The 23,103-nt window shown below is 43.4% G+C and overlaps 2 protein-coding genes and 1 non-coding gene across 5 annotated transcripts; 1 reads left to right on the top strand and 2 right to left on the bottom strand.

Moving 5' to 3' along the window:
- Window positions 1-1,749: 1,749 nt before the first annotated feature.
- On the top strand, window positions 1,750-9,078 carry LOC106568980 (divergent protein kinase domain 1A). Of its 2 annotated transcripts, XM_014139907.3 has the most exons (5): window positions 1,750-2,082; window positions 6,594-6,728; window positions 7,067-7,174; window positions 7,538-7,714; window positions 7,982-9,078. In XM_014139907.3, the coding sequence occupies exons 1-5, from the start codon at window positions 2,029-2,031 to the stop codon at window positions 8,792-8,794; spliced, it is 1,287 nt and encodes a 428-aa protein (XP_013995382.1). In that variant the 5' UTR covers window positions 1,750-2,028; the 3' UTR covers window positions 8,795-9,078. The 2 variants fall into 2 exon arrangements, with proteins under 2 accessions (XP_013995382.1, XP_013995383.1); XM_014139908.3 differs by lacking the exon at window positions 7,067-7,174.
- A 534-nt stretch (window positions 9,079-9,612) lies between these two features.
- LOC106568981 (large ribosomal subunit protein uL18) lies at window positions 9,613-19,051 on the bottom strand. 2 transcript variants are annotated; one of them, XM_014139909.3, is made up of 9 exons: window positions 18,962-19,051; window positions 16,839-16,966; window positions 14,094-14,163; window positions 13,006-13,121; window positions 12,767-12,901; window positions 11,982-12,184; window positions 11,444-11,621; window positions 11,028-11,116; window positions 10,621-10,758 (listed from the first exon to the last, which is right to left on the bottom strand). In XM_014139909.3, the coding sequence occupies exons 2-9, from the start codon at window positions 16,839-16,841 to the stop codon at window positions 10,656-10,658; spliced, it is 897 nt and encodes a 298-aa protein (XP_013995384.1). In that variant the 5' UTR covers window positions 16,842-16,966; window positions 18,962-19,051; the 3' UTR covers window positions 10,621-10,655. The 2 variants fall into 2 exon arrangements, with proteins under 2 accessions (XP_013995385.1, XP_013995384.1); XM_014139910.3 differs by lacking the exons at window positions 14,094-14,163; window positions 18,962-19,051 and having other exon boundaries at window positions 9,613-10,758; window positions 16,839-16,965.
- On the bottom strand, window positions 11,816-11,939 carry LOC123726952 (small nucleolar RNA SNORA26). Its single transcript, XR_006759059.1, has one exon. It is a non-coding gene; the product is annotated as a small nucleolar RNA SNORA26 (small nucleolar RNA).
- Window positions 19,052-23,103: the final 4,052 nt, after the last annotated feature.

The raw sequence follows: 23,103 nt of genomic DNA, 5'->3' as shown, positions 1-23,103 counted from the left end.
ATCGATGTTTTTTTTTTTTTTGCACTCTAGTGCAGTAAAACTGTTTTTCAAACCATTGCTACCAACTTTGAAAAAAATAAAAAAAATAATCTAAACTATTTTTGTATATAGTGTTTCCGTCATCTTTTCCTATGACTGAAAGGAGCTTCTGGACATCAGAACAGCGATCACTAACCTCGATTAGGATGAAGATTCCTACTTCAACGAGTCGGAGGCGCAGGACATACTGCTCACCCTGGACCAGGGCCTAATCTTCAAAACATGGAAAAGAGAAAGGCGGCGTAAGAGAGACCAACGTGCCAGTACCCTGACGAAACTACGTCGGCGAGTACATAAAAAGCGCCTCTATCCTCCGTTCTATTGGTGAAAGTACAATCACTGCAGAACAAACTGGACAAGCTCCATTCGAGACGATCCTATCAACTAGACCTGATGAACTGTGATATCCTATGTTTCACGGAGTTGTGGCTGAACAAGGACATGGACAATATACACTGAAGAACACCTATGTGAGAATGCCATTCACTGACTACCGCTCACCGTTCAACATCATAGCGCCTTCCAAGCTCATCACTAAGCTAAGGACCCTGGGACTGAACACCTCCCTCTGAAACTGTTTGAAGTTTTAATATCTCATGCACAAGTACAGTGAAATGTCTTCCTGACGGGCCGCCCCCCAGGTGTCCAGGGTAGGCAACAACACATCCGCCACGCTGACCCTCAACACGGATGCATGCTTAGTCCCCTCCTGTACTGCCCGTTCACCCACAACTGCGTGGCCGCGCACAACTCCAAAACCATTATTAAGTTTGCCGACGACATGACAATGGTAGGCCTGATTACAGACGACGATGATCGACCACACACATCAACACAGTCATGAAGAGAGCACAACAACACCTCTTCTCCCCCTCAGGAGGCTGAAAAGATTTGGCATGGGCCCTCAGATCCTCAAAAAGTTGTACAGCTGCAGCATTGAGAGCATCTTTGACTGGCTTCATCACCGCTTGTTATGGCAACTGCTTGGCATCTGACCACAAGGCGCTAGCTGCGCTACAGAGGGTAGTGCGTACAGCCCAGTGCATCACTGGGGCCGAGCTCCCTGCCATCCAGGACCTCAATACCAGGCGGTGTCAGAGGAAGGCCTGTGAATAATAACATTTCATTCTTTATATTGTTTTATTCACACCATCATTTATTTTGAAACTTTACACACACATACTCTTATGTTGAAAGCTATTGTGTAGACAATATTTAAAGAAATACACAAATGCATGTTATTGGAATTACACAGTTGAGTCTGCAAAACTTAGAAACGTTCTCTCTACAAGTCAATATGTATCCCATGTACAGTCTATTACAGGATATGTATGGCACAGTCCCCCTTCCAAAACGACACATATTTGGTTAGTAGAGACCCTACTGAGTATTTTCCACCCCACTTTTTTCTGAGAACGGTAGAAAAGTTCTCTCTGCAGCCCAATATTCTCAACATACCAGTGTCAACGATAGTGTTTTTTCATTGTTGGTTAAAAATGTTTGTTTTTTTAAAACCATATTTTGTATTTGTTTTCCTAAATTACTAATTGTCTTTCCTTGTTGGCCATTGATTAAAATGCAATGTCTTTTGAATGAGTTATCCGCATTGCAATATTTGGAAATGTGTTGTTTTATTTTGAAGGTTTTCTCATTGACCATATTACCGTGACGTCATCCGTTGTGCTGCTGGCAGAATACTAGTCAGCTGCACGAGCAAGACAGCAGCGCTGCCCGACCCGTGAACTGCGTAAAGAGCCGGTCTTTGGCTGTAGGCTAACTACACAAATGGAGAACTAAGAATAATCGGGTACCGGGAGATTTTCGATGTTAGAATATATTTTGTGAAATCTAGAATGTGCTTCGAACGCATTGGAAACTGAAAATTGTGTAGCCTACGAACACGGACAGTCTCTTCATGAGCTCCAGCTTCACTCCATTTATTTGGATTCTCTTTCGCAGTTCCACGTATTGAGATGGTCTATTTTTGTGATGGCGAGAGGTCTGTTTCCACGGGCCTGGATAAAGAAATCATTCTTTTTCCAGGTAACAGTGCTATTCTAAAGCGTTTTACACATTTTATATTGACAGAGCTTGCAGTCAATAAGATTGACACCGTGTGGTTACTGTCGCTGATTGTTGTAACTAGTATATGCATTTTGTCGTGCAGACTCTTAAAATTCTGATGGGACTAAAATGTTCATTTAATAGTAGCCTACACAGCAGTTCATGGAGGTAGCAAACATTTGGCAGCGATGCATATTCTTGCATGCTGAAATTGTTGATGCTACCATGAGGTGCGTCAATTTGGTTTGGAAAAATAGTCTGCCTACCCCTAAGAACTGGCAGAAATAAATTAGGCCTATTATTATGTTATGGGACTAGGGCACTAGGCTACACTTTATTACATAAAGCTTAATGCACTCATATTGAATTTACTCAGATTCATTTGGGCTACCACCTTTGTCCTTGCTTGAGGCCACCAGTGGCATATGTGATTCTGCAGCTGCAACAGTTTGTTTATCCAGTGGCACAGCAGGAATGATCTGGATAGTAAGGCTGAACCAAGAGTATTGGGCACTGGGGGGCCTGCAATTCCCCGATACCAGGGATCATCAACAAAACTGAACAAAAATATAAACGAAACAGATTTTTTGTTTATTCCCAGTTTAAAAGAGTTTGCTGAGTTACAGTTCAAATAAGGAAATCAGTCAATTGAAATAAATTCATTAGGCCCTAATCTATCGATTTCACATGACTGGGAATAAATTAATGCATCTGTTGGTCACAGATACCTTAAAAAAATAGGTAGAAAAGTAGTCAGTATCTGGTGTGACCACCGCTTGCCTAATGCAGCGCGACACATCTCCTTCGCATAAAGTTGATCAGGCTGTTGATTGTGGCCTGTGGAATGTTGATCCACTCCTCTTCAATAGCTGTGCGAAGTTTCTGGATATTGGAGGGAACAGGAACGCGTTGTTGTACACGTCAATCCATAGCATCCCAAACATGCTCAATGGGTGACATGTCTGGTGAGTATGCAAGCCATGGAAGAACTGGGATATTTTCAGCTTCCAGGAATTGTGTACAGATCCTTGCGACATGGGGCATTATCATGCTAAAACATGAGGTGATGGCGTCGAATGAATGGCATGGTAATGGGCCTCAGGATCTCATCACGGTATCTCTGTGCATTGAAATTGCCATCGATAAAATTGAATTGTGTTTGTTGTCTGTAGCTTATGCCTGCCCATACCATAACCCTACCGCCACCATGGGGCACTCCGTTTACAACATTGACATCAGCAAACCGCTCACCCTCACAACGCCATACACGTGGTCTGCGGTTGTGAGGCCAGTTTGACATACTGCCAAGTTCTCTAAAACAACATGGCAGAGAAATTAACATTACCATCCCTGGCAACAGCTCTGGTGGGCATTCCTACAGTCAGCATGCCAATTGCACACACCCTTAAAACTTGAGACATCTGTGGTATTGTTGTGACAAAACTGTGCATTTTAGAGTGACCTTTTATTTTCCCCAGCACAAGGTTCACTTGTGTAATGATCATGCTGTTAATCAGCTTCTTGATATGCCACACTTGTCAGGTGGATAGATTATCTTGGCAAAGGAGAAATTCTCACTAACAGGGATGTAAACAAATTTGTGGAACATTTTGAGAGAAATTAGCTTTTTGTGTGTATGGAACATTTATGGGATCTTTTATTTCAGTTTCTATTTTTGTTTAGTGTAGATTCAGCCTTTTTCTTAAGCGGATGGTCGGGGAGCCGGAACGTAGAAGTCCAAACGGATATAATATCTGTCTAAAACATAGTCATTTCAAACCTTGCTTACAATTGTATACTATCACGTCTCTCTATTATGCGTTGGAATATTTGTACAGATTTCCAAAATTAAAATCACTTGGAGCCTTCCCTGTGGCTCAGTTGGTAGAGCATGGTGTTTGCAATGCCAGGGTTGTGGGTTTGATTCCCACGGGGGGGCCAGTACGGAGAGAGAAAAAAAAGAAATGTATGTATTCACTACTGTAAGTCACTCTGGATAAGAGCGTCTGCTAAATGACTAAAATGTAAAAATGAGCTGATTTCCTGGTATTTTTAGTCTTTTATGTCCAACAATTAATTTAAAATATATGTATGTATGGGGGAACCTAGCCCTATACCATAAGAAGCTTAGTGGGAAGAGGGTGAGAGGGACCGTATGCACTGATGTACAGAACACGCGCTGTGAGTGTGTCTGTTTTGGGTTGGATAGAATGTAAAAATAATATTTAGCTTGGATGTGACAGAGTTGCTTGTTCACTCTGGCCAGTGATGCACAGCCTATTACTATGGTTCCCAATCCATCACTATGGTAATGTCGACGTTGCTCTCAATGTCTGACATGCTTGCTTTGCTTATTATTATAATTTGTTTTAATTTAACCTCCATTTAACTAGGAAAGTCAGTTAAGAACAAATTCTTATTTACAATGACTACCTACCAAACCCGGACGACGCTGGGCCAATTGTGCGCCGCCCTATGGGATACAGCCTGGAATCGAACGCGATGCAGTGCCTTAGACTGCTGCGCCACTTGGGAGCCCAATGTTTTTGTTAAATATGTAATAGACTTTTATATAATATGTAACTTATTCAAACCACAGAATACATTTTAGAGGACTTTCTGTTGCAGTATGTTGAGGGCATTCAATAGCACATGATTGTATTTAGGGCTTGGAATTTCCAGGGACCTCATGATACGATATTATAACCATACTTAGGTGCCGATAGGATATGTATTGCAATTCTCACGATTCTATATGTATTGCGATTCAATACTGTGATTTTATTGCGATTCGATGTTCCAAACATATTGCTCACCATATGACTACTACAAAGGGACGAGAGAGCCTGAGAAAACAACAAGTTTTGATCAGTCATGGAAATAAAAGTGCTGAAAACAAATTGGCTCCCTTTTTAAAAAGAAAATTGAGAATTAGCTAAGGGAAAATACTGGCATTTGGTGCAAACATACTATTGCAAAAATAATATTCCAATATTGTCAAAACGATATGATATAATATCCCAATATGTAACTGTTTGATTTCCCCCCCATCTCTAACTGTATTCTGTTCCCATGTTTTGCTGTACTCAATAGTTGTTCTACCATCTGAAAAGCAGCCTGGGATGTATTCAGTGATGTGAAACGTTCTGAACATTGCAGATAGAACAAGTAGAGCAGACATGATTAAATTTGCAGATAGAAATAGAACAAGTAGAGCAGACATGATTAAATCGCTCAATACGATTTTTTTTTCTTCTTTCTGACAGACAATCGTATCTGTTTTACACAACATTTCAATCTGAACGTTCTCTAAAGTTACATCCTCCTGAAGAGATGTTGTTGTTAGAACAATACTTTACTGCTCACTGCAGAATGAGGCCTGGCTTGTGACTCGAACAACAGTGACTTGGTCCTACCTCTGGCGGCCCCTCTCTCTCTAACCCCTTTAAGCAATAACTCCCTCATGGTTCAAGCTTATTCTTCTCATCCCAAAACAACACCGCTCTAAGCTCCAGGCTTGATCATAGAGTCCTGATTAGAAATACTTAGTCAGAGAAAATCAAAGGTGACTTGTCCCTTTCCCCTCACAAGTATCTTATTGGTCACAGTTTACCTTTCAGACATACTCTGATTCTGTTTTGATATCCACACACAGTATGATGCAATTTATTGGCAGGGCAGTGGGGCAGTCAATCTCTGATCCCTGGCATCAATCCCTGATTAGGCATGAATTCTAGGTAGTATGCTGGTATGGACATTGGAACGTAAGCCTCTTGACTGCATACAGGCCGTTCGTTATCTTGTCATGTGATATGAGGCCTGTGACACAGCCTATAGCCTAGGTCGTAACTCCATTGATTTAGAACCATGTCTAGAGTCTTGTTACATTAAGACCAAACCAACAGTCAACCCCAGAACTCTTGATGTTTAGTCTCAACGGGCCACTGTGGTTATGAGATCAATAGCTTGATTATGTGACCCCCCCCCCCCCCCCACTGTCACCGTGGAAACTACAGTACCGCTGGTTGTCTGTTGTTGGTCACATGACGGTGTTGATTAGGATGCGCTAATTAGTATACCGCCATTGACCAGGCTGGCCTCATTTTTCACTGTCATAGCAAAATAGGGGTTTGTTCTCTCTCTCTCACTCCATTTGTTTGTAGACGCATGTGAATGTGTCCCGTTAAAAGTCCAGAATCCTAACAGAATACCTCACCTCATGCCATTAATGAAAAATCCACAGTTTCAGATACATTTCAAATCGAACGGACAACTGCACTTTAGAATTAGATGGAATGATGTTTACTGTGTCGGGTAGGGGTCTTGGCACACTATTTTACAACACGATGTGGTAGATTGAACATGGTGGTTAAACATTGTGCACTTAATGCTCTACTCATTGGTGCATTGGTGCATGCTTATGCATTTTAAAGGGAAGGTGAAGAATAAAGTAAACGACTAAGCCGGTTTGCTTTGTTTGACACCTGTAGGCTCGCATCTCCTTTGTGCGGGTGAAATACCTGTTCCTCACCTGGCTGACTGTGTTTGTCGGGGGCTGGGTGATCTACGTCCAGTACTCCAACTACACCGAGCTGTGCAGAGGACATGAGTGCAAGAACGCCATAGTGAGTACGGACACATCAGTCATATCCATGATCCACTTGTTTTTTGTTGTTGTTGTCTTCTCTTACATATTTTGCTGTGTTTATTGATAGACAGTCGGTAGGGGCTACAGGAAAGACAGGAGGAGTGCTTTGAACAGGCAGTGGGGCCAGATTGGTATGACAACACTGTGTGGGGGGCGGCAGCACTAAAGTGGTAGTGGTGGCAGTAGCACTGCTATAGAGCATCACCCATAGCATTTCTCACCCATCTTCACAAGTGGTCCGCCCTCTATAGATCTCACTTTGTAAGCAATGGAGAGAGAGAGACTAACACCGACCCATGTCCACTGCTCCCCCAGTGTGACAAATACAGGAGAGGCATCATTGACGGCTCGGCCTGCAGCAGCCTTTGTGACAAAGACACCCTCTACCTGGGCAGGTGCCTCTCTACCAGCCCCAACAACCAGGTGTGGTAACAGACCGTGCACCCTACCTCTGAGCTGCAGGGGTTACTGTACTGTACAAGTTGTCTTGGTCTGTACCAAGTACAGGTCCAGGATTAGTAAAACCAATCTTAGATCAGTGCATCCTCCTAGGACCCGGACCTACAGCCCTGGTGTTGACTCAAGGCACTTCAGCAAGTTCCCGTATGTGGCCAATGGTTTTATTGAAGGGCGCGGTGTCTTCAGTAGAAGTTCACTATAGTATTTCCATGCACCGTCAGTTCAGAATAGTAATTCAGTACCATCAGTTCTTATTGACATTAGGTGTATAAATAATGTAATGCATCTCTGGTTGTCCCTCTCGTTCCTCTTGCCTGGGGCTCTCAGGTGTACACAGGTGGCTGGGGTGACATGGACGGGGTGATCCGCTGCCAGGTGGGGGAGGTGCTGCACTATGAGCTGGGAGAGGAGCCGGAGCCCCGGAGAGAGGCTGCAGTCTTCGACAAACCCACCCGCGGAACGTCTGTGGAGAAGTTCCGCGAGATGGTCTTCAATCACCTCAAGGTCTTGGAACTATTGCCGCTATTGACTGTCAGCAGATGCTGTCGCAAATAATCAGCATACCGTTTTGACATGGGTTTTTGTCTCCATCGAAGTCCTTTGATGCTTTGGTTATTTATCGCACCAACATTTTTACTGAAATCTGCATAGTTTATAGAGGATACATTTTAAACCTCTCTTCATGTCCTTCCTCCCCCTCTCTCCACTTCCTCCCCCTCTCTCCACTTACTCCCCCTCTCTCCACTTACTCCCCCTCTCTCCCTTCTCCAGTCAAAACTGGGCGAGCAAGCTAATCTGGCCAGCCTGGTGACCCAAATACTCAGTGTCGCCGACGGCAACAAGGACGGCCACGTCTCGCTCCCAGAGGCCCGTTCGACCTGGGCTCTTCTCCAGTTGGACGAGGTGCTGCTGGGCCTGCTCCTCCAGGAACGGGGCCACACCCCTCGTCTGATGGGCTTCTGTGGAGACCTGTACATGACCGAGAGGGTACCCTATGGCCCCCTTTACGGTGTCAGCCTCCCCTGGCCCCTGGAGGCCTGGGTCCCCAGTGGGGCCCAACGCAGCATGGACCAGTGGTTCACCCCCTCGTGGCCCCGCAAAGCCAAGATCTCCATGGGTCTCCTGGAGCTGGTGGAGGACATCTTCCACGGCAACTACGGCAGCTTCCTCATGTGCGACCTGAGCGCCGGCCACTTCGGCTACACAGACCGCCACGACCTCCGCCTCACCGACCCGAGGGCCATCGTCTCCGAGGACGCGTTCAGGCGAACCATGCGCGCGCTGCACTGCGAGAAGGACGACGACTGCTTGTTGGGGGCGGACTGCCGGACATCATGCGACGTGGCTCAGAAACGATGCAGGGAGGAGGTGACCCAGCCCAACCTGGCCAAGGCGTGCAGGGCGCTGAGGGACTACCTCCTGAGGGGAGCGCCGTCGGAGCTGAGAGAGGAGCTAGAGAGGCAGCTGTATGCCTGCATGGCCCTCAGGGGCTCAGCGGGCCAGATGGACATGGAACACTCACTCATCCTGAACAACCTCAAAGCTCTGCTGTGGAGACAGATCTCCCATACTAAAGACTCATGATGCTCAAAGAATTAAGACGTACTGACAAGTCTGCTACTGGCAGTGGCTTGGGAAGAGAAGCCTTTGGGGAAATGATTTCTAAAAACTCAACCATTTTGGTGGATCGTTCATTCAAGACGTACTATATTGTTTTATCTACCACCCGTTTTATGCTGCATAGCAGTTGTTTTGGCGGTGTAACTGCATTAGAGCTGTCAAATCCACCAGCGGCTCCTGGCATTATACCTATTTGAAAGTAAATGACTGGTATTCGAAATATGGTGGAACGCCCTTTAGTCCATACCTTTAGAAAAGCTATTTTATCACTACTTTGTTTTGCAGTAAAACTCGAGGATAAGTGTTTCCAGTGACACCATCGGTGTGCATCGTGTGATTTTAACCAATTATGAGTAGACATTGCGTAATTGGTTGACGTCATTGGAAATCTCCCCCCCCCCCCCCCCCCTTTTTTTTATTACGTAACAAATGTGCCATTTTCACATTTTGATGTTGGTGCGGAGATATTTTTCCTTTTTACAATTCCCTCTAAGATAAATTAAAACGTACAACTTCGAACACTACTGTGAGATGCAGTCTAGACCTCAATTAGGCTGATGAATGATTTTCAATGTGAGCATCATTATTTCTATATAGCCTACACTTTCTTGTTCTGAACTTCTAGCGCAAGTGGCTTCATGACAATCAAAAGCAGCCGCTCACCGATTTGACAGCTCCACCTCAGACACCGCCAAAACATTGGCTAAAGCTTGACCCAATTTAATCTAGGCATGAGTCGTTGGAAGAATGGACTACTACAATTCATATTCAGGATGCTGGGAAACTGTAGAGATATTTGCTGTTTATGAAGGAGCTCATGGAACATTTTGAAGTGATAGTATGAACTACACATTAAGTACACTTGCACATTACATGAAGACAATGTGACCAATATATATAACCGGGGAAAGCGTATAGAAGTCTATGGCTTTGTCCCAATAATCTTTCCTGCCATGATTTGAAATGACCGGTATTACCAATATGGTGGAACTCCTTTTAGTCGATCCATTGCGTTTAGATTCATGGGAAGTAGTGGAACGAGTGTATACTTCAGGAGGTAAGATACTGGGACACATCCCATGGAGTCATCCACTTTGCTGGACATTTCACCACCCTTCCTCACTTGATGATTTGTATTGGCATATAGCAGTGCTGCATCAAAACTGGACAAATTAAAGGCTCTTCTCCACCCTCCGACAAGAGCCAGTTTGCGTACCATGTACATTTCTCAAACATTTGTAGTTTCCCACTAAACCCTGTGTAGCATACTAGTACCATATTCTGTACAAGCTAGAGATCATGCTGAAAACACCAGACTTGTTATCTACATGAACTGCATTTGACTTGCTGTTTCTACGTTCTTTCAAGCCTAAACTTAAACAAGTAGGTCACACTGTACATCTTTTAAAAAGGAACCCCAGTCCGATGTGGATTCTGAAGGAGTTAAATGCAGCTGTGACCTTCGGTTTTGAGGGATGAATTGCAATGTATCCTGACCAACTAATCCTGATGTGTTTCCATGTTTACCTTGACGTTTGAACCAGCATGATTTTGCACAATAAAAATCACATACCACTCACCACTGTGGTCTCAGTCGAGTTGAAAGTGGATTATCCTGACTGTCTGTGCAGTGAGTATGAAAAAAAATATGCCCAGACTAGTAAAGGATGTTAAAAACAGAATGGGAGGACCTGCTAAATCAACTCATTCAATCACACCAGAATTTCCCTCAAATATAAAAAACGGCAGTATACAGGAAGCCATTCTCGCAAAGTGACGGTGAAACAAAGTCATTTGCAATACATTTATTAAGCCAGTGGTCCGTCTAACCGTCCGCCGCCTCTGCTTCCTGTGCTCGTAGAAAGCTGGCCTTTTTCTGGGCGACGCGGTCCTTTCTCTGTGCCAACGAGAGTTTGGCGCGGTTCCACCTGCGACAGAAAACAATACCCCCATTAACCATCAGCACAGTGAATGAGATTAAAGACCGATAGCTCAATGTTGACGCTACCAGTGGATCTACAATATAGTCGCTTCTCTCAGCCCCGTCTTGAAAGGACAATGGACATCAGCTGTTGCAAATGAAGGACCAACTACATTTTGCTCAGCATACTTTGTATCATCATAAAGAAGCACTACCCCAATGCACAATATCCAAATGTTCCCAAGTGAAAAGCCAGCAACTGTGTACCAAACCCACCTCTTCTTCTTGACGTCTTTTTTGGGTTTCTTTTCGTGGACTGGGTTCTCTCTAATGGCAGCATGTGCTTTCTTGTACATCTCCTCTACCTGAAAGAACACATTGTTTAGACAGAGGTAAGGTAACAAAAACAGTTCAGGACAAGAGTCACAGAAAACCAACAGCCCTATCTGGTCATTCGTCTCGCTTCTCTCAGCCCCGTCTTGAAAGAACAAAAAAACATCAGCCGTCGCAAACGAAGGACCAACTCCAATTTGCTCAGAGATCTTGGAATCATCATCAAGAAGCAGCGAATTTAACGTAGCGTGTTTAAAAGGAGTTGCCAAACCAACCGATACTCTCCCATTACAGGATCAGGAGTACAGGCTTTCCCGTCACTAATGTCTGATTCAGTGGCCTGTGTAAAATGGCCTTACTGTGTCTGGAGTGACTCCGTTCTTTATGAAGCGGGAGAACTGTTTCTTATAGGCGTCTTCGTCCTCCTCCATCAGGTAGCTCATGTAGTCCGACACGTTCATGCCCATGATGTGTTTGCGATGCATCTCTGCGTTGAACTCTTTGCTCTCCATGTCATAGCCTGGGAAACGTTTCGTGCTGAGGAGCGAGAGGTACCACAACGATTACTTTGGTCGATTTAGTGGACAGTGACTTTGAATAGTCAAATTAAAAACGAAGTTTTCCATAATCACATTTTAAGATGACAAAAAGGCAATGTCGTATTACAGAATTGATAGTCTATTCTCGGGCAAACATTTTCCGATGAAGTGCAAGAGAAGAGACGTGGACACATTTGTATCTCCCGACAGGATCCGCAGTGAGGTGTTCAGCCTTCACTACAGGTTTATGAGAGAACTATAATACTTTACCCCTCTGTGTTGATCATATAGGACATTTCAAGTCCTAGATGGGCAAAAAAGGGGATCCATATTCAGCTTTAACCTGCACTCAACTAACCTGTGAGGAATTGACAGGCCACCGTCAACGGCACCCTTTAGTGCTCCGAACACTTTGTTGCCCGTCGACGTCCTGGCTAGCCCGGCGTCTAGAAAACACGTGAAGGCCCCCGGCTGGCCGTCTATACTCTCCACGTTGAACTCATCTCCCGTCACCTCCACCTGGCCCTCGTACACCTGGTCCAGGCCAAACTTGTTCAGCAGCTGAGGAGCGAGAGAGAACGATGTTTCATTAGAGAAATGCAGTCTAACATTTCGCAGCAATCTGGGTTGCAAATGTATATCCTCAAATGAATAGTAGCTTGCTAAACTGAAATTAATTGCATTCACTGATAGACGGAGGCCACACGACTGTAAAAGCAGGTAAAGAATATCCCCATACCAGCGTCACAGGTTACCGCAAAAAAAAAAAAGTATAAGTTTCAGAAAACTGTACACACAGGTCTGTCTTCCCTTTTCAGCATAATGATACTGGTACAGGATGCAGTGGCAGGTTTTATTAAAAAATCTACAATTCATTTGCCAGTGCAGATGAATGGCTACACAGGTGCCATCAACACCCTGAGAAACAACTTTACTCAGGGTGAAGTCATTCCAGTATAATTACAGCGACGTCAACCTGCTTCCTCATGAAAACAGAGAAATTAACTATGAGAAAATGCGAGAATATTTTTGCGCGAGTGTGCACGCTTGCGTATCTCTATGGGATTGCACAATGGTATGTGCATGTACCTATGCATTCCTCTATGTGTATGAGCGTGAGGCGTGTGTGTGTGTGTCCCTTACCCTGCGAGCCAGCAGTAGGCCTGTGCAGTAGGCTGCAGCGTAGTTTGTCAGTCCCACTGTGATGCCGTACTTTGGCAGTTCATGGGAGTAGGCGGCACTGACAATCTGGTCACCCTCAATCTTGGCGTAAGCGATCTGAAACAGAGATAGAAGTGGTGAGGGTCTGGATGTGGTAAAAAATGTTTTTAAACAAGATTCTTAGAGCTGGGCAGGGACAAAAGCCTGCACACTGCACTCACCTGACAGCAGATATCTCTGTTGGAGAACCTCACGATCATCCTGTACTTGGGAGTGTTGTACTTGTTCTTGTCTTGTATGACCAGGCGCTTACGGGCGAAGTAGTCAGTCTTCCCCTCTGTCAAAGACAATCACACCAAACACACAACTGGCTAGTATGCCAGAATTAGCCAATCACTTGACTGTTTATCTTCACCACTTCTAGTAGTGCATTCGTCTCGCTTCTCTCAGCCCCGTCTTGAAAGAACAAAAAAACATCAGCCGCCGCAAATGAAGGACCAACTACAATTTGCTCAGAGATCTTGGAATCATCATCAAGAAGCAGTGAATTTATCACAAATTCAAACAACTGGTTAGTATGCCAGCATTTGTCAATTTTTTTTTTTTAAAGTTTGTTCTCCATTCTATTCAGTCAGTGGCTGCATTCCAAACACTTAACAGACACACCCTCTCCCCTCAGGGCAATTGAATTTTAAATGGACCACCCTTGCCTGGAAATTCATCCCCCGCCGATTGTGTTTTGAGCTACTGTTAGCTTATGGGTGCTTTATATGCGCTACGGTCAATTATGATTGCATGTCTACTTATTAACTATATAATTATTAATATACGCCTATGTATGATAGCTAGCAAATGAATTAGCTAAATAGCATTAGCCTGCCTAGCTGGAACATCCGAAGGAAAATGTTTTATTTCTACAATTTCCAAAAGCTAACCCAACAAAAACATCGTTACTTTTACGAGACGTTTGTGCACGAGTAGCCCAATTTCTAACTTATTTACTTTCACTTGTATGTTGACTCCATGTTGAGGTTTTACAATTTGCACGACTTTTCTTAGCGGATGTACAATCATCGCAAATTGAATTATGGGGCGTTTCAGGCCCCGCAGTGTACATAATTGTACACTCGCAAACTCCATTAAACTAGGGCTGAGGGGCTTACGTAGCAAACTTCCCTTGCTTGGCTAATAATTTGTACCAACGACAAATAGGGTGTGTCTTTTATGAGTTTGAACCGCAGCCAGAAGTTGGCGAGAATATGACATAAAGGGTGCGTGAATGTGCATTTACATATCAAGAAAAATGTACCTCGCCTTCTCCTGAATTTCACCTGGTATCTCTTGAAGTAGGCCTTACTTTTAACGACTTTCACAAAGCCCTGTAGAAAGAAAGAGGTGAGACAGCTGCCATTGCAGACTTCTGTCGAATGGTTCAGGCGTGTCAGCTACCATGTAATACATATTTCTGCAGGCTGGGCCCTAAAAAAAGTGCATAAGCACAATGAATATAATGTAGGCCAAATGCCACCGAGGATAACACGCCTGTGCTTCTCACAGAAACCAGTTAATGTCGCCATCCCTCCCTCCCTCACACTTTCCCTGGATGCCACTACTCTTGCTCAACAAAAAAAATGTGATCTGTCTCATCACAATTTATGTCACTCCAAAATGACTGAGGTAGGGTGGAGTTTTACTCCAAGTTTGTCTACAATTGACACGTGTTATATTTAGCGCCACATAATGTACAACCTGTTAGGGCTAGGGGGCAGTATTGACACGGCTGGATAAAAAAACATACCCGATTTAATCTGGTTACCACTCCTACCCAGTAACTAGAATATGCATATACTTATTACATATGGATAGAAAACACCCTAAAGTTTCTAAAACTGTTTGAATGGTGTCTGTGAGTATAACAGAACTCAAATGGCAGGTCAAAACCTGAGAGATTCCTTTACAGGAAGTGGCCTGTCTGACCATTTGTTGAACTTCTTTTCCATCTCTATCATTTACTAAGGATCTCTGCTCTAACGTGACACTTCCCACGTCTTCCATAGGCTCTCAGAGCCCGGGAAAAAACAGAATGTCGTCATTCCAGCCCCAGGCTGAAACACATTATCGCCTTTCTCAAGTGGCCGATCAAGGGACACTGGGCTTAGGCGCGTGACCCGACCGCCCCCGCCTTTGATTTTTTCCTCTGTTTGCCGAAAAGGAGATTCCCTGTCGGAATATTATCGCTTTTCTACGAGAAAAATGGCATAAAAATTTATTTTAAACAGCGGTTGACATGCTTCGAAGTACGGTAATGGAATATTTAGAATTTTATTGTCACGAATTGTGCCATGCGCGCGACCCTTCTTTACCATTTCGGATAGTGTCTGGAATGCACGAACAAAACGCCGCTATTCGGATATAACGATGGATTATTTTGGACCAAACCAACATTTGTTATTGAAGTAGCAGTCCTGGGACTGCATTCTGACGAAGACAACAAAAGGTAATCAAACTTTTATAATAGTAAATATGATTATGGTGAGTGCTAAACTTGCCGGGTGTCTAAATAGCGAGCCCGTGATGCCTGGGCTATGTACTTAGAATATTGCAAAATGTGCTTTCACCAAAAAGCTATTTTAAAATCGGACATATCGAGTGCATAGAGGAGGTCTGTATCTATAATTCTTAAAATAATTGTTATGCTTTTTGTGAACGTTTATCATGAGTAATTTAGTAAAATGTTAGCGAATTCCCCGGAAGTTTGCGGGGGGTATGCTAGTTCTGAACGTCACATGCTAATGGAAAAAGCTGGTTTTTGATATAAATATGAACTTGATTGAACAAAACATGCATGTATTGTATAACATAATGTCCTAGGGTTGTCATCTGATGAAGATCATCAAAGGTGAGTGCTGCATTTAGCTGTCTTCTGGGTTTTGGTGACATTATATGCTGGCTTGAAAAATGGGTGTCTGATTATTTCTGGCTTGGTACTCTGCTGACATAATCTAATGTTTTGCTTTCGTTGTAAAGCCTTTTTGAAATCGGACAGTGTGGTTAGATTAACGAGAGTCTTGTCTTTAAATGGCTGTAAAATAGTCATATGTTTGAGAAATTGAAGTAATAGGATTTTTAAGGTTTTGAAAATCGCGCCACAGGCTTAAAGTGGCTGTTACGTAGGTGGGACGAATTCGTCCCGCCTAGCCCAGAGAGGTTTTAACATGCTGCCGCTAAAACTTCCGGGTTTAAAAAATGGTACAGCTCGCGCGGGTATTTGATTTTCTTTTTTGGGGGGGTCCATACATTAGGAATGGTAAACGGGGATCCCCATCTTAAAAGTCATTAAAACTGCGACAGTAACGAATAGTTTTGCATTGACTGCTTGTACGAATACATGTTTCCCTCCCTATGACACTCGTAACTTGAATGCGTCTGTAGATTAATATTTTTCTGCGAACACAACACGCCCACTAGGTAAAAAATATAGACAATTCTACTATGGGGTAGTCTGGCTTTCTATGCATTACTAGTTTTGTTTGCAGAGGAAAACTAAATGTGGACAGTTTGTAGCATCTTCAAAGTGCACCTCGGCATAAACTTGTTTTCTTCTTGTTCCATTTCTTTTTTTTGGTTGAAGGCAAAAGTAAGCCAGCGCGGCGGTATGCATTACTATAGTGATTTCAGTAAACAGGCAGAAGTTTAAATATTTTAACTCTGGCGGCAAGTCCCGTTTACCGTGGAGGCTGACGGCATTCAACGTTGTGTTCTCGTTGAAAAACAATTACATCTGGTTTGCCGTCTACCTCGTACCATCTAAACACAGCATTTGGGCTGACATCTACATCAAACGTGTTTCTATGCAATTGGAAATGTTGAGGTAGGCCTTTGAGCGCCATATCGCCACGCTGGAACCTAGCCTACAGCTGACCGGCGAAAGTATGCCGCACAAATCCACCCTCATCCATTTCCAAAGAAACGTATATCCGACATGACTATGCATAATTACAAGTATACGCGGAACATGTTGTGGATTGTCAACATATGATGACAAAATACTGACCATTTCTGCAAAATTTTCAACTTCTCAGTTGAAAGTCTTCCCAAGCAGCTGCAGAGTTGGTGAAATATGCTGACGTCGCAGACAGGATACCGCTTTCTATGAATAGAAACGGTAAAGCACGCCACCTACTGGATGGGAGGAAAAATTGTATGAATACTATTTTATTCATCGTAGTCTCGGGAAATCCCAGACCTTGTACATTCCAAACACTTTAAAAGACACACCCTATCCTCTCAATCGTAAAATCAAGTGTACACTTCTGATGACGTTTCATGGCGTCTGACAAGTATGCAGGGCGAGGGAGGAAGGAATTGTTTTTAAATGGACCGCCCTTGCCCGAAAATTCGTCACTCGTTCATCCCGCCCTGATGTGATAATAGTAAAAATGGTGGAGTTTGTTTTTGCATGGCCCGGTGCCCCGGTTGAGTAAACATTTCGCTTAAGGGCCAAGGGAATGGTCTAAAATTAACAAACTCAGCTCAACCGGGGTACCGGGCAATGCAAAACGAACTACACCAATATCAAAATCGGAGAGGATGAGGCTGAGCGAGAGAATTTACCTCAACCAAAACGTTTCGTAATGCTTAGGCTGTTACAAATGTACTTATATAGGTGGATGATGCACGGGGCATTCCTGCAACTTTTATAAAAACAACTTAATTGTGCCTGTTGTTCACATGTTTATCTGCCCTCTCATTGGCTAGTGGTCCCACCTGCTCTCTCCTGCCTGCAATCATTGAGAACATGTATTTCCATTAGAGCAGTCACTTGGCTATCTTGTCAATATAATAGATATTCTTTGTCTAAACGCAGCTGTATAGGGCAACAGAACATTGTTCATGTGGGAGGCAAACTGTCTACTAGCCTCGGCCCCCAGATAAAAGCCTGGGCAGAGGGTAGAATATTACAGTCTCTGATGTCTCTCCTACCTGTGCAAGCAAGGTTACAAAAAGTGAGTCTTTTGCAAGAATAACCTATTTTGGTCTCTCAATTATTAACTTCACCATAATAAAGGCAAAGCCACAATACACACAACACAGGAAATAAAACGACCACCCTTTTAAACTACACTCAAAACAAATTCACAGTAAGCAAAGCATCCTTGTACTTCTACATGAACATTTCAAACAGTGTGTGGTAAAACCAGCTCTTTATTTGTGTTCCCTCGCACCAGATGGCCCTGCAGTGGATAGCAGCCATTTTAACGGGCTCCTGACCAGTTCTGCAATTTTGTGCTTTTTTTTATGCTGATCGTAATTTTTTAAAGATTTTTTTTTACATAATGTCTCCATTGTGTCATTGTAAATAAGATCGTGTTCTTAACTGACTTGCCTAGTAAAATAAAAACAGTTAAAAACTGAAGAACATACACACATCCAGGTACTTTTTGCAGGGGCTGGAGTTGTAAAAACTATTGGTCGCTAAACCCGGAGAAAGGACGGACCATGTGAAAAACTGTTGGTCTCTAAATCCGGCTAGAAAGACCGCGTAAAAACGGTTGGCTGGTATGCCCTCACCCGCTCTATACTTATAACTGATTGGTTTGGTTCTGTCCTCTATAGTGCTGTCTGGTTAGAACATGATGTTGAGGCGCATCACTGTACTCTTGATAGTCACCACCGCACACTCGCAGACACAGCTGTTTCCATTTGAAGATGTTTATATGACTTTGGTCATCCCGAATGACTTGGAATATTTTTGTTGTGGCTCATAAGACAAAGATATGAACAAATGTAAACAGTATTAGTTAAGGGTTATAACTTTACAATATACATATATGTACATGAATAAATGGCAAATGGCATTACACTTACAACATGTCTATAAAGGGCTATAAACACAGCATCAATATAAACTTAAACAGTCACCTCTTAGAGAGAAAGAGAAGACAATTACTTAGGCTGACAAAGGGTCGAGATTTATGGCACCCTCTCTCTCCAGCTTTGTGTGAGAATCTGCCAGGCTGGCGTTGCAAACACCATGCTCTACCAACTGAGCCACAGGCAAAGAAGTATTGGCAAAGACGTATTGGCAACTCTAACATTGAAGAATAGTAACAGCCATACAGTAGAACATATGTCTGAAAGCTATCAAAGAAACAGGAAGTAATTGGTGGTAATTACCTATTATTACACAGCATGTAAAAACCCCAATGTTGCACGCGCAACATTCAGACATTCGTGTTACTGCCGACAATAAAATGTCCTCGGAAACTTGTGTCTTCTCCCTTCGGATGACGATAACACTCGGATCTGAGTGGGAGTGTGCAGTGTCCAGATGCACATTTCCAAGCGCTCTGATTGGTTGGGAAGGGCAGGTCTATGATGCGTGAGGGATAATTTAGGTAGGCTGAGCAGTCAAACTAACAGTAAAGGGAAACATGAAGGGACTGTGAGGGGAAGTTAATTAGAGGAGAGGAGCACGGCTGCCTTTTTTACAGGAGTTGTAGGTGAATTCATGAAAAATAAAAAGGAAAACGCTGCACACTTGTTATAATAAAATCACCTGAAGCAGTGTGCAGCGTTTTCCTTTGTATTTTACATAATGTCTCCGCCATAATTTCCTATGACTGAGAACAGCTTTTGGTCATCAGAAAAGTGATCACTAACCTCGATTTGAAAGACCATTTCTACTTCAACGAGTTGGCAGCTATAGACGTTCTTCTTACTCGGACCAGGCACTAATCCCTGGGACTCGAAAGAGGAAGCGATGGCGCAAGAGAAGCAGATGAGCCGGCATCCTAACGAGACTACGTTAGTGAGTAAATAAACCGCCTCTACCCTCCATTCTGTTGCCGAACATACAGTCACAAGAGAACAAACTGGACGAGCTCCGTTCGAGACTATACTATCAACGGGACCTGAAGAACTGCAATATTCTATGTTTCTTGAAGTCGTAGATAAACAAGGACATGGATTAGAATATGTTCCCGGATTATTCCGATGGCATTGAAGATTTTATCATATCAGTCACCGGCGTCATTAATAAGTGCATCGACGAAGTCATCCCCACAGTGACCATACGTACATATCCCAATCAGAAGCCATGGATTACAGGCAACATCCGCACTGAGCTAAAGGCTAGAGCTGCCACCTTCAAGGAACGGGACACTAATCCGGACGCTTATAAAAAATCTTGCATCGACCTACAACGAGTCATCAAACAGGCAAAGCGTCAATACAGGAATAAGATTGAATCCTACTATGTCGGCTCTTACGCTCATCGTATGTGGCAGGACTTGCAAACTATCATGGATTACAAAGGGAAACCCAGCCACAAACTGCCCAGTGACGCAAGCCTACCAGACAAGCTGAATGCTTTCTATGCTGCATTTTAGGCAAGCAACACTGAACCATGCATGAGAGCACCAGCTGTTGCGGACAACTGTGTGATCTTGCTCTCTGTAGTCGGTGTGAGTAAGACCTTTAAAAAGGTTAACATTCACAAGGCCACTGGATCAGACTGATTACCAGGATGTGTACTCAGAACATGTGTTGACCAGCTGGCAAGTGTCTTCACTGACATGTCAAAGACTCCAGCCACCCAAGTCATGGACTGTTCTCTCTGCTACGACATGGCAAGAGGTACCGATGCACCAAGTCTGGAACCAACAGGACAATGAACAGCTACCCTCAAGCCATAAGACTGCTAAATAGTTAACCAAATAGCAACCCAGACTATCTGCATTGGCCATTTTTGCACTAACTCTTTTGACTTATCACATACGCTGCTGCTACTGTTTATTATCTATCCTGTTGCCTAGTCACTTTGCTCGTACATATCTACCTTAATTACCTCGTACTCCCGCACATCAACTTGGTACTGATACACCATGTATGTAGCCAAGTTATCATTACTCATTGTGTATTTATTCTTTGTGTTATTATTTTTCTATTATTTCTCTATTTTCTTTCTCTCTGCATTGTTGGGAAGGGCCCGTAAGTAAGCATTTCACTGTTAGTCTACACCTGTTGTTTACGAAGCATGTGACAAATACAATTGTATTTTATTTGAGTGGTGGTGAGGAACTGGTTACATGTAATCAGTTAAAAAAATTTTTTTACTGTAATCGGTTCCATTACCAGCAAAACTATTGTAATCAGATTACAGCTACTTTTGAAAAACTAGATGATTACTTCTTGGATTAGGCCTAATTTTAAATTCACAAAGGATGTTTGTGAAAAAATACAAGGACACCTTCCTGTTTTCTCAATGACATTCAATTCAGCATTGAAAAAAAGGAGCAGGTTTAAGTTTTTTCCACTTGAACAAGTCTGAACACAAGTCAGAGACCACTGATGGCATGCTAAATGCATTTGACGGATCCTTTTTGTCTTCTTCTAATGCTCCTTAAAGTGAACATAATATAAAAGTAACTGAAAGTAATCAGATTACGCTAGAGTTGTTTTTTTTTATAAAAGGTTACATTATTGATTACAATTTTGAACAGGTAACTACTAACTGTAACGGATTACATTTACCCAACCCTGACTAGCACCACTGGCTGTACTTACTATAGGTGATAATCACGGAGGGTAAGTCACTGGCCTGCTCGTGCTCTTCCATCCTTCCTGTCCTCGGGCTTGTCCGGTGAGGAGATCTTCGTGGGATATACTCGGCCTTGTCTCGGTATTAAGTTAGTGGCCTGTTGATATCCCTTCAGTGGTGTGGGGGCTGTGCTTTGCCAAAGTGAGTGGGGTTATATCCTGCCTGGTTGTCCCTTTCCGGGGGTAACTTTGGACGGGGCCACAGTGTCCCCTGACCCCCTCTGTCTCAGTCTCCTATATCTTTGCTGCAGTAGTCTATGGGATGGGGGCTAGGGTTAGTCTGTTATATCTGGTGTAATTCTCCTGTCTTATCTGGTGTCCTGTGTGATCTTAGACAATTTTCTCTCTCTCTCTCTCTCTCTCTCTCTCTCTCTCTCTCTCTCTCTCTCTCTCTCTCTCTCTCTCTCTCTCTCTCGCTCCCCCCCTCCCGGAGGACCAGAGCCCTAGGACCATGCCTCAAGACTACCTGGCCTGACAACAACTGGCTGTCCCTAGTCCACCTGGTTGTGCTGCTGAACCAGTTTCTGCTGTTCTGCCTGAACCATGGAACCCTGACCTGTTCACCAGACCCTCCCCCCGCACATGCTGTCTCAACCTCTAAACGCTATGTAAAGCCAACTGACATTAACTCCCGAGGTGCTGGCCTCTTGTACCCTCTACAACCACTGATTATTATTTGACCCTGCTGGTCATCTATAAACGTTTGAGCATCTTGAAGAACGATCTGGCCTTTATGGCCATGTACTGTTATAATCTCCACCCGGCTTTTTCCTACCCAATGTGCCTCTACATCTGGGGTTTTAGGCTCAGTTTCTGTTTAAGCACTTTGTGACAACCGTTGTTGTAAAAAGGGCTCTATGAATACATTGGCTTGATTGATTGATAATTTATAAAGTGGGCCGGGTCCCGGTACCTATGATCCAAATGAGAGCCAGGCAGAGCTGAGACCCAGTATCTTTGGTTATGCACATTTTTAATTATCTAATGAAACATTGTTGCCGACATTTAATTTTCCTCAGTCAACATCACGAGAAAGCAACAGCAAAATCCGACAATCCCATAGTATAATTGTTTATCTATTCAATAGGTCAGCTCTTCGCATTCTATGAGAGAAAATAATATCCTCTCAAAGCGCTTTCAAATTGCGAGTGCCGCACAGAACAGAAATCATGCCCAGTCATTGTACAACATTCTTAATGCAGTTGCGGGAAAAACCACCTCTGAAAAGAGGAGGATCACAGAGCTATTTAGTGTTACTACACTTATTTCTCAAATCCACAAAATATGCGAACTGCACCATTTTAGAATCAGTGTTCTTCTTCTCTGGTATAATGGCGTTCACACACATTGAATGTGCATTCCTCCACCTACTGTATGGGTAGTAAACTGTATAGAACCAGAGTTTATAGCAGCAGCAATGGTACCAATGGCGTTGAATGTGTAGTGGAGACCGGGGCTTAATGTACTAGGTAGGCCTACATAATATTCACTCTACATGATCCTTGGCTGAGTGCCAGTAGAACGTTTGGGACATTCAAGTCACCAATATGTTGTTAACTAGCAACAAGATCATATTTAGAGTCTGTGATCTAGCTAATGATTAGCCTAATTGGGTAAATGCAGATGGGCAACCCTCAGCCTATTTACACTGAACGTAAATAAAACGCAACACGCAAATATTTCAACGACTTTACTGAGTTACAGTTCATATAAGGATA

Source organism: Salmo salar, chromosome 14 (assembly GCF_965601325.2).
Source record: "Salmo salar chromosome 14, fSalSal1, whole genome shotgun sequence".
Classification (NCBI taxonomy): domain Eukaryota; kingdom Metazoa; phylum Chordata; class Actinopteri; order Salmoniformes; family Salmonidae; genus Salmo; species Salmo salar.
Note: the sequence above shows the minus strand (reverse complement) of the source record. Positions and strands in the feature narration are given on the sequence as shown.